At 70.6% G+C, this 10,712-nt stretch overlaps 2 protein-coding genes across 2 annotated transcripts; one reads left to right on the top strand and one right to left on the bottom strand.

Moving 5' to 3' along the window:
• Positions 1 to 153: 153 nt before the first annotated feature.
• On the top strand, positions 154 to 6,724 carry APBB1 (amyloid beta precursor protein binding family B member 1). The gene is given in 14 exon segments (XM_055702860.1): positions 154 to 642; positions 644 to 980; positions 2,572 to 2,762; positions 2,841 to 2,897; positions 2,987 to 3,072; positions 3,246 to 3,282; positions 3,528 to 3,665; positions 3,742 to 3,869; positions 4,695 to 4,809; positions 5,024 to 5,108; positions 5,438 to 5,521; positions 5,615 to 5,730; positions 5,812 to 5,988; positions 6,062 to 6,724. Coding segments are annotated over 14 exon segments (1,860 nt in total). The 5' UTR covers positions 154 to 501; the 3' UTR covers positions 6,230 to 6,724.
• A 95-nt stretch (positions 6,725 to 6,819) lies between these two features.
• SMPD1 (sphingomyelin phosphodiesterase 1) lies at positions 6,820 to 10,517 on the bottom strand. The gene is made up of 6 exons (XM_055702861.1): positions 10,262 to 10,517; positions 8,849 to 9,612; positions 8,057 to 8,228; positions 7,898 to 7,974; positions 7,448 to 7,593; positions 6,820 to 7,360 (listed from the first exon to the last, which is right to left on the bottom strand). Exons 1-6 carry the CDS (start codon positions 10,484 to 10,486, stop codon positions 6,951 to 6,953), a joined length of 1,794 nt encoding a protein of 597 aa, XP_055558836.1. The 5' UTR covers positions 10,487 to 10,517; the 3' UTR covers positions 6,820 to 6,950.
• Between the last annotated feature and the right edge of the window lie 195 nt (positions 10,518 to 10,712).

Here is a 10,712-nt window from a genome sequence, read left to right as displayed (position 1 = left end):
CCGCCGCAGGTACCGGCCGGGCCGGGGTTCGGGCCGGGGGGGGGATCGGAGCCTGCGGGGATCCCGCAGGCCCGGGGTGGGGGTGCCGGGGCGCGGCGGGGGGTCCCGGGGCTGTGGCGGGGCCCGCGGGGCCGGGGGGCCGGGCGCGGGGGGCCCGGTGCCGCAGCTGCCCACCGCCCGCTGCCCGCAGGCCCCATGGACGCGGAGGTGCCGGCGCCCCGGGGGCTGTAGGAGCCTCCCGCCAGCCGCAGGTGAGGGTCGGGCGGGGGCTGGTCCGGGGGGGCACCCGCCGTGTCCCCCGGTGCCGGCGGTGCCACCTGTCCCCGTCCGTGCCCCCCCCCCCCCCCCCCCCCCAGGCCCCGACGATGTCGGGGGCCTTGAGCAAGCGAAGCGACCTGGCCAACGACAACAGCTGCCTGGGGCTGAGCCTGGGGCTGCCAGGCGCCCCCGAGCCCCTGCGCCCCAAGGCCCCCCCCGGCTCCCCCCAGGGCCCCCGCCTGTATGGCAGCACCGAGCTGCAGGGCGGGGGGGGGGCCGCCAGGCCCGGCCGGCGAGGAGCCGGCCAACGCCAAGTGGGTGAAGGACGGGCAGAACCAGCTGCGCCGGGCAGCTGAGCGGGACCAGAACCGCAACGAGCTGGCCCCCCCCCCCCGAGGAGCTGGAAGTCTCGGCCCGCAACGCCCGCAACGCCGGCAACAACGCCGGTGGGGGGGCCCTGCCCCTGCTCATCGACCTGCGAGGTGCCGAGGAGGAGGAGGAGGAGGACGAAGAGGAGGAGGAAGGCGACGGGGACTCCACGCCGGTGCAGAGTGACCCCATGACGGCCGAGTCGGAGCAGAGTGGGGAGCGGGCGCCCCGCGAGCATGGCCGCAGCGCCAGCCTGCTCTTCGGGGTGCGCAGCGGCACTGCCAGCGATGAGGACTCCAGCTGGGCCACGCTCAGCCAGGGCAGCCCCACCGGCAGCTCCCCCGACGATGCAGGTGGGCACCCGCGGGCACCAGGTGGCCCCACGGCTGCCCCACAGTAGCCGCCTGTGTCTGTCCCACGGCTGGTCCTGGCTCCCCTGTGGCTGTCCCTGCCGGCTCTGCCTGTCCCGCTGTGGACCCCACCTGCCCCACAGCTATGCCTGCCTGTCCTGTGCCTGCCCCTCATTCCCTATGGCTTGTCCTGACTGCCCCACGGCGGCCCCCATCTGCTCAGTGGTGGCCCCCGCCTGCCCCACAATGGCGGCCCTGCCTGCCCCCCATCTGTCTCTGCGAGCCCCACAGTGGGCCCTGTCTGACCCATAGCTGCCTCTGCTTGCCCCATGGCTGCTCCATTTCCCCCACCACTGCCCCATGGCAGCCCCTGCCTGCCCCCAACCTGTCATGCCCAGCCTGGTCCTGTCAGCTCTACATTTTCCTCCGCCTATTCCTGGCTGTGTGCCCACCGCTGCCCTCCAGCCTACCCGTTGCTGCCTGTGTTCCTGATCCCCGCTGGGTGCTGTTCTTGGCCCCCCAGCCCCTGTCAGCTCCGTGGCACTCCACTGTGTGCCCCACTGATGTCCCCCCAACCCCCTCCATGACCCTGTGCTGTTGCTGGCAGCTCTGTGCCCCATGGTGCAGGCTCTGGTGTGCCGTTGCCTACCACCCCTCTCTGCGGCTCTGGCCCTGCTGTGTCCCCCGCTACCTCTGTGTGCCTGTCCCCTTCCCCCCTCCTCCGGCCAGTAAATGCCCCCCCTGTGTCCCCACGGTAGGCAGTGTCACTTTCATGTGCCCCACAGCCTGCACTGTACCGTGCTGTCCCCCCCATCCCTGCACTCCAGCCTCTCCCCCATCCTTCTGTCCCCCCCCCCGCCCTCCATGTCCCCGCCCCCCCGCGCATCCCGATCCCTCTGGCGCATCCTGCATCCCGCCGGCCCCGGCGCTGTCGTCAGCGGTTGCCGGGGAAACGCCTGGTCCAGCCCCGGCGCAGGTGAGCGTGGGGCGGGCACCCCCGCCGCCACCCGGCTGCCCCACAGCTGCGTGGGGCCGGGGCTGCGGGTGGGGCAGTGTGTGTGCGGGGGGCTGCGGCAGGGCAGGCCCCACGGGTGGGCCCGCGGGGGCTGCGGGCTGCGCTGTGGCCGGCAGCCGGCCCGACCCCCGGCATGGGGCGGGGGCACGATGTGCAGCGCGGATTTCTTCGTGGCCATCGTCCTGCTGGACCCGCGCCCAGGTAGGGCCGGGGGGGGAGTGGGACGCGGGGGCTGCGGCTCGGCCCAGCCCGGGGCGGGGGAGGGGGCTGCTGCCCTGCTGCGCCTCTAGGTCCTCCCGTGGGGCCCGGCTGGGGGCCCCCGTCCTCATAGCGGTGTGGGGTACCCTCATCTTACGCCACCGGGAGTGGTCCTCAGCCCTGCCTGTCCACGGCCCCGTCCTCATGGCGATGGGGGAGCCTGGAGCCCGTCCTGAGGCGTCCCCACCTTGCTGGGTGGGTGCCCCATCCGGGGGGGCTCCCTGGGGCTGGGTGTGGGGGCCGTGTCCTGCTGGGGCTGCCTGGAGGGGCCCACCCCCGTGGCACCCGGCCCCGACCGCGCCCCTCACCCCGCCCCCCCAGACTCCTTCTGGACCCGCAACTCCTTCGAAACGGACTCGGACCTGCCTGCGGGATGGATGCGGGTGCAGGACACCTCGGGCACCTATTACTGGCACATCCCCACCGGCACCACGCAGTGGGAGCCCCCCTCGGGGCTGGCCCGTGGCTCGGCCCCTGGCTCCCCGGGCATCACCCCCTCCGAGGAGCCACCGGTGAGTCCCGGCCAGCCGTGGGGCGCCATGGGGCTGCCCCACAGCACTTGCCTTGAGCTGGCCCCGCTCTTCCCACAGCTCGCCTGGACGGGCTTCGCCCCGGCTGAGCGCTTCGGAGAGGGGGATTTCTGGAAGGTGAGGGGGGGGGGGGGGGCAGTGGGCAGCCGGGGGGGCAGCACGCTGCGGTGCCCAGCTGCTGCCAGCCCCCCCTGCTCCCTCCCCAGGACCCTGCGGCGGACGAGGCAGATGATGAGCCTGGAGTGCAGGACACGGAGCCGCCGTCGCCGGGCCTGGCCTCGCCGGGCACTGGGTGTGTGAGGCACGGGGGACCTGGGGGGTGTGGGGCTGCGCCTGGGCCCTGCAGGGCAGTGGGACCCTTGGGAGGGGGGCTGCCAGTTTGGTGTGGGGCCAGAGCTGCGCCCTGTGCAGGGGACCAGGGTCTCCAGGAGGCATCAGCCAGTGATACCCCCTTCGCTCTTGCAGCGCGGCGCTGGCCGAGGAGGACAAGCTGGGCTCCAAGGTAGGCTGGGGGCCCAGCCCGGCCCCTCCCTGTGCCCCAGGCCCCCCACCGGCTTGGGACCCCCACCCTGGGGTTGCAGCCCGGTGGTGCCATGATGCTGTCACCGCCATGGGAGGGGGCTCAGCAGAGTCTGGGGCATGCGGTGCCTCCACTGCGGGGTTTGCCCTGCCTCGGGGGGTGGGGGGCAGGTAGGTGGCTGGGGTCCCCACGCTGGGGCCATGCCTGCCCCATGCCGTCCCCCGCAGCGCTTTGCTGTGCGCTCACTGGGCTGGGTGGAGATGAGCGAGGACGAGCTGGCACCGGGCCGGAGCAGCATCGCTGTCAACAACTGCATCCGCCAGCTCTCCCTGCACCAGCGCGGCCCCCCTGGCTCCTGGGGGGAGGTGAGTGCCCCCCGCCCCGCCTGCTGCTGGCAGCCCCCGGTACAGCCCCCGCACACCCTGACGCGGCTACCCCCAGGGCCGGGCGATGCTGCTGCTGCTGGAGAGCCAGACGCTGAAGCTGGTGGACCCGCAGGATCAATCCCTGCTGCACGCGCAGCCCGTGGCCAGCATCCGCGTCTGGGGTGTGGGGCGTGACAGTGGCAGGTGCGGGGGGCACGATGGGCTGGGGGGGTGCAGGTCCTGGGGGCAGAGGGTGTCTGGTGCCTGCGGGAGCATGCAGGGGTCCCGGTGCACATGGGGTCCAGGGCTGATGGGGGTCCAGTGCACATGTAGTGCAGTGATAGAGGTGTGCATGGGGTGTGGGGCTGGGGTCTCCCATGCATCTGGGGTGCAGGGGTGTGCGAGGATCTGGGTACATGTGGGGCATGGGGCTGTGGGGGTCCCGTGTGTGGAGTACAGGGATCCGGGTGCACATGGGATGTAGGGGTCCTGTGCATGTGGAGTGCAGGGATCTGGGTGCACGTGGGGCTCAGTGCCATGGGGGTCCTGTGCGTGTGGGGTGCAGGGATCCAGGTGCATGGGGTGCATGGGGCTGCAGGGGTCCCGTGCATGTGGGGCTGTGGGGTCCCATGTGCATGGGGTGTGGGGGGATGTGGGTGCACACAGGGTGTGGGGCCCTGGGATCCTGCACGGTGTGCGGGCATGCGGGATCCCAAGGCTAAGCCCCCTAGTGATCCTGGGTGTGTGTGTGTGTCTTGTGGTGCCATGGGTTGGGCATGACCCTGGTGGGCATGGGGGTCCCACGTGGGGGGGACCAGGGGTATGCGTGTGCCCCGGGCCCACTAACTTTGCTCTCTGGCTCTCTTCTGCTGCGCTGGCCGGGGATGCAGGGAGAGGTATGGCAGCCCAGCCCTGCACCAGTCCTCCCAGTCCTGTCCCTCACTGGGCTGGTGGTGGAGACACCCGGGGCGGGGAGCTCAGGCAGCTGGGTAGCTGGGGGGGGGTCCTGAGTGCAACCCCTTGCCACAGGGACTTCGCCTACGTGGCCCGGGACCAGCTGACACAGATGCTGAAGTGCCATGTCTTTCGCTGTGAGAGCCCTGCCAAGAACATCGCCACCAGCCTGCATGAGGTCTGCTCCCAGGTGAGCCCCCCCAGCCCCAGGTAAGCCCCTCATGGACCCCCCAACCAGCTCTGAGGTCTGTTCCCAGGTGAGCCCCTCCTCACCATGTCCCCAGGGAACAGCCGGCTGGTGGCTCACCATGGGGTGCCATGGCCCCTTGTGGGGGACAGGGGCTGGGGGCTGTGGCATGACAACCTGCGGGGGGCGGGGGCGGTGCCCCTCATGCTCTCCCCAGATCATGGTGGAGCGGCGAAGTGCCCGGGCCCTGGCTAATGGCCTCTCCATGGACCCCTCCAGGCTGGTGGAGATCCCCTTCCAGGGTATGGTGGGGCAGGGCGGGGAGGGGATGGAGGGCACTGGGAGGGGATGGGTGTGGGTGTATGGCACTGGGAAGGGATAGGGGGTGTTGGCACGGGGGGGATACGCAGGAAGGGGATGGGTGTGTGTGTAGAGGGGGCACTGGGACGTGATGGGGGGCATGTGGGACACTGGGAGGGGATGGGGGGTTGGACTGGGGGAGGGAGCTCGTATGTCCCACTGCCACATGTGCTGGGGTGGGGGGCAGTGCAGGCTGTTGGGGGCCAGCTGGGGGGGCCAGGCATTGGGGTACAGTGATGTTGGTGGGGGCTGACCCTTCCCTGTGCTACAGTGGAGTTCCCGGCGCCCAAGAGCGAGGTGGTGCAGAAGTTCCCGGTGTGCTACCTGGGCTGCGTGCCCGTTGCCAAGCCTGTGGGTGAGTGGGGGGGGCACTCGCACCTTGTGGGGCTGCCATGGGGTAGGTGCCCTGGCCCCATTGGCCGTCCCCGAGCCCCCTGCCCATCCCCAGGCATGGACGTCATCAATGCAGCACTAGAGGCAGCACTAGCCACCAGCAGCAAGGAGCACTGGACCCCCATTGTGGTCAATGTGGCACCTGCCACGCTCACCATCATCCACGAGCAGGTGGGTCTGGCCCTGCGGTGCTCCGTCCCCATCCTGTTGGCATGGTGGGGATGGTGGTGACCCCTGGCCACATGCCTGCAGACGGAGGCGGTGCTGTGCGAGTGCCGCGTGCGGTTCCTGTCCTTCATGGGGGTGGGCCGGGATGTGCGCTCCTTCGCCTTCATCATGGCCAGCGCCCCGGGTGCCTTCCGCTGCCACATGGTCTGGTGTGAGCCCAACGCCGCTGGGCTGAGTGAGGCACTGCAGGCCGCCTGCATGGTGAGTGTCCACCTGCTCAGCCCCTTCCCCGGCCCCACGGTCCTGGCCCCACTGCTGACCCCGCTCTCCCCAGCTGCGCTACCAGAAGTGCCTGGATGCCCGGCCCCAGGCCTCCAGCTCCTGCCTGCCCGCGCCGCCGGCTGACTCGGTGGCACGCCGGGTGGGCTCCTCCGTCCGCCGGGGCATGCAGACCCTCCTGGGCAGCCTGAAGCCCAAGCGCCTCGGGGCCCAGACGCCATGAGCCAGGATGGGGGGAGCAACCAAGACCCCTTCCCCATCTGCCACCCCCGGCATGGGACAGGGGGATGGGACGGAGGGGGCGGCAGCGCCTCGGAAGTGCGGGGCACCAGCGGGGGGATGAGCCCGTGCCGAGCGGTGTGCGTGTGTGTGTGCAAGTGTCCCCATGCGCCGAGCCATGTGCGAGGGGCTGTGGGGCACGTACCTGCACAGGGGGTGCGCGCCGAGCATGGTGCCGTGCTGTGGCTCTGCCCCCCGCGGCCGTGCCCCAGGGCGGTGGGCTGGGGGGGGTGTCCTGCTCTACACGCCGGGATGAGCCCCCCGCTGCCCCGCGGGGACGATGGGGCTGGCGCGGCGGGGGTGCAGGGCCCACCCTGCCCCGATGCATGCGGTCTAACCTGCAGCGTGGGGCTCCCCGGGGCCACCGGCTCCGGAGCTGCCACTCCTGCTGTAATGAAGATCTGTGTCGTACTAAATAATTAATAAACCCATTCCACCAGCCCGGCCTTGCCCCCTTCCTGCAGCACTCTCTGGGAGGATGAGGAGGAGCAGCAGGCACCCTCTGGCGCGTCCCGCGGGGCCTCGGGCAGGAGCCGCTGGGTCCATCACGCCTTTATTGTGCCGCGGTGGGGGTGGCAGCCAGCAGGAGCCTGGGGACAGGCAGGGCCCTGCCTCAGCCCCTGCCGAGCCCAGGCACCGCCGGTGTCCCGGTGCCCGATCTGCCCTCAGCAGAGCCGCCGCTGCCGCCAGAGCGCCTGGATGCGTGGGAAGGGCAGTGCTGGGCGCAGGGCCTGGCAGAGGCTGGGGTCGGCTGAGCGGCCGGTGCGCAGGGCGCAGAGCAGCGCTGCCTTGCAGGCGGCCAGGCAGGGCTCGCGGGGCGGGTGGCCCTTGTGAAAGAGGAACCAGAAGAGCTGGAAAAGGCGCTCATCATCCTGGAAGCGGCGGATGAGCTGGTCCCAGTCAGCGGGGAAGGCGCTGGGCAGCCCATAGGCCTCACGGGCGCGGTACAGGCGCTGCCAGCGTGGCTCTGCCCCCGGCACGTTCGCCTCCGTGAGGTTGAGGATGAAGGTCTCATGATCCAGCACGGCGTGGGAGCTCCCGGGGTAGGCGCCGTCCACCTCGTACACACGGTAGCCTGTGGGCAGGGCAGGCAGGGTCAGGGGTGAGCACTGGCACCACCACCAGAGTGGTGGGCTGTAGGGGGCTGGGGGTCCAGGCGTACCTGGGTTGAGGTTGATGTAGGTGGTGACACTGGGGGCCACGAAGGCGACAGAGACGGGGCGTGTCAGTGTCTCCTCATCGTAGAACATCTCAAACTCATCCACATGTGTGTGCCCAAAGAACTGAGCTGCAATGGTGCCCTCAAACCTGCGCGGGGCCAGGGCGTGAGTGCTGCCAATGCCCACACCCCCATCCCATCCCCGCTGCACCACTCGGCAGCTGGTGTGGTGCAGCTGATCCCATGACCCACAGCCCCCGCATCGCGCCAGGCTCAACTGACACCCCATGTCCAGGCCATGCCCATCGGCTCTGGTATGGCCCTGCCTGGCACAGGCAGCTTTGGGATTCTGACTCTGGACACTCTGGCGCGGCACCGTCGCCCCATCCCCTCCTGCGCCTGTGCCACCGCAGGCTGGGCAATGCAGGGGGGGTGCTGGGCCGCAGGGCTGACCTGCTGACAATGCGGTAGTAGTTCCAGCTCCAGCTGCGCAGGCAGTGGGCCGGAGGGATGTGCCCGATGATGTGCACCTAGGAGGCAGGGGAGGACAGGGCTGGGGTGTGCCTGGGACGCCCCTGCATGCAGGGCCAGTCCCCCTGCCACCACCCTCACCTTCTCCCCGGCCTGTTCGGCAGCAGCCAGGACCCCCACCAGCCACTGCAGCTGCCCCGCAGGGTCAGTGGAGTTGATGAGGAGCCAGAAGTTGGCCTGGGAGCAGAAGTTCATGTTGAGGGAGACAAGGCGCAGCCCAGGCCAGACCTGTGCTGTGTAGAAACCGGCAGCACTGCAGGGATTTGGGGCAGGGAGTGAGCACTGCTGGCCCCCACCCCTCACTGCAACCCCTCACCACAGCCCCGCGACATGCCCTAGGCCCAGCTGGCTGCCTGCCTGCCCCTGCACCCCCTCCCGTCTGCCCACAGCATACCACACCCCCCACCTGGAGCCCCCCTTGCCCCTGCCCACCCAAAGCGCCCTGCACCCCTGCCAGCCATGAGCCCACGCTGCTGCTCCTCCCAGGATGGAGACACCTGCCCTGACCCCTCCTAACCCGACACACCTGCACCCTGCCAGCCTGGGATCCCCCTTGCCCCCTCCAGTCTGGAAACCACTCTGTGCACCCCCAGCCGTGAGCCTCTGCTAGCACGAAGCCCCTCAGCCTGGAGCCCCCCCAATCCCTGCTAGCCCAAAGTCCCCCAGGCCTGAGTCCTGCAAGGCCAAAGGCCCCCCTTTCCCTCCCAGCCTTGAGCCCCTGCTAGCCCAGGGCCCCTCACCCAACCAGTATGGAGACTGCCCTGTGCTCATCCCTCAGACCCCTGATCCTGCTAGCCCAGGCCCCCCACCCCAAGCCCCTGCTAGCCTGGAGACTCCCTTGCCCACCCGGCCCCTGTTGGCAGCTGCCCTCACCGGAGGGTCCGCAGTGCTGAGGGGGGCAGCCAGTCCTGCCAGGCCTGGGCCATGGCATCGTACAGCCAGGCAGAGGACTGGTTGCCCTGCACATATGGTGGGGGGAAGGCGTTGACGGGGGTAGCCTCATGGTTGCCCACGGCTGGGTAGACGGGCAGGTCACCCAGATACTTCTGCAGCAGCCTGCTGACAGTGCGCAGGGCCAGCAGCTGGTCCTGCCGGCTCTGTTGCCAGACGTCGTGCGCTGGGATGTCACCCGTCCAGTACGCAGCAGCGAAGGTGGCCGCGCTGGGCAGCTGGGCCAGCAGGGCCTCGATGGTGTGCAGTGGCAGGTCGCACTTGCCGTACTCGCCCCAGAAGCCGGCACCGCCAGGGCCAGGGTGGGCAGCTCCGCGGCAGCAGAGTGGGTCAGGGCAGGCAGCCTCGCTGCCTGGCACATAGTGGCGGTCCCAGTGCAGGTCGGTGAGGAAGAGGAGGCGGGCGGTGGGAGCGCCGGGTGGGGGGGGCACCGGTGGTTGCACTGGCGGCTTGGGGGTGGCAGGTAGGGTGATGTTCCAGGCACCGAAGATGTCCCAGTGGCCGCAGTGCTGGCCCAGCAGCAGCCCGCAGGCCTCACCAGGCCGCAGCACCGAGCGTGCCCAGGCTGACACCATGTCCTGCTGGAAGAGCTGCACGGCCTGCTGGCAGATCTCGGGGCGCGCCAGCCGCAGGTCCTGGCACAGCCGGGCCGCCAAGTGCCCCACGCGTGCCACGTTGGGCTCCAGCTGTGGGGCAGGGACCATTTGGGCTGCCGCGGGGTCCCCAGGACGGCCCCACCGCCTGCCAGCCACCCCAACCCGCTCAGCTTGGCTCGGTCCCCTCCATTGCCGTCACCCCAGCCCCAGTCCAGTTCCCCTTTGGAGGAAGGAAGGGGGGCCTCGGCCTGTCCCTGTCGCTCAGAGCAGAGCCGCTGGCCTGTCCCCAGCCCTGTCACGAGGTCCCGTCCCATCCCTGTCCGAGCTCCTGTCTCCCGCCCTGTCCTGACCCCTTCCCTGTCCCCATTGCTAGCCCGTTCCCCCCCACCCCCACCCCTTCCCTGTCCTCCCTTCACTCCGTTCCTGTCCCGGACCCACTGGCCCTGCTCTGCCTGTTCCCATCCCCTCTCGTCCCTGTCCCAGTACACCTCTGTCGTCACCCTGTTACTGACCCCGTCCCTGTCCCTGTTCCTACCGGTCCCCACCCTGTGCCATCCTGTCCCCGTCCTCCCTCGTCCCGCCCCTGACCCCATCTCTGTCCCTGTTCTCCCCGTCTCCGTCCTCCCATCTTGTCCTGTCCCCACCCTCCCCCGCCCTTGTCTCCCCCGTTCCCCCCCATCCCCTCCCTGTCCCATCCGGTCCCTGTCCCCGTCCCCCCTGTCCCGTCCACTCCCCGCACCTGCAGCGCCAGGTCCAGCACCCCAAAGAGCAGGTGACACACGGGGCACGACACGTTTCGCCAGCCCCAGCGCGGCGCCGCTTCGAGGAGCGCCCCCCCCGCGCCCGGGGCCGACCCCGCCGGCAGCGACAACGACAGCGATAGCGACAGCGCCAGGGCCAGGGCCAGGGCGAGCGGCAGCGGGAGCGGCGGAGCCGGGCCCGGGCCCTCACCCCGCGCCGCCATGGCCGAACCAACGCTGCGCCGCGGGAGGGCGGGGCCGGGGCGGGCGGCGGGGCGGGGCTCCGAGGAAGGGGCGGGAACACGTGGGGGACGGACGGACGCTGGGAGCGGGCCCCAGGGGCACGGTGGGAGATGGAGTCCGGTGGGAGATGGAGTCTCTCGGGCACGGTGGGAGATGGAGTCACTTGGGCATAGTGGGAGATGGTATCTCTTGGGGGTCCTTTCCCTG

Source organism: Falco cherrug, chromosome 2 (genome assembly GCF_023634085.1).
Source record: "Falco cherrug isolate bFalChe1 chromosome 2, bFalChe1.pri, whole genome shotgun sequence".
Classification (NCBI taxonomy): domain Eukaryota; kingdom Metazoa; phylum Chordata; class Aves; order Falconiformes; family Falconidae; genus Falco; species Falco cherrug.
The sequence above is the reverse complement of the archived record's forward strand: the minus strand, read 5'-3'. Positions and strand labels throughout refer to the sequence as shown.

Coding starts and splice junctions, on each gene's coding strand:
- SMPD1 (XM_055702861.1), bottom strand. CDS start 10,486: ATGGCGGCGCGGGGTGAGGGCCCGGGCCCGGCTCCGCCGCTCCCGCTG. Junction 9,613..10,261: donor TGCTGGACCTGGCGCTGCAG/GTGCGGGGAGTG, acceptor CCTGCCCCACAG/CTGGAGCCCAACGTGGCACG. Junction 8,229..8,848: donor TCAGCACTGCGGACCCTCCG/GTGAGGGCAGCT, acceptor AAATCCCTGCAG/TGCTGCCGGTTTCTACACAG.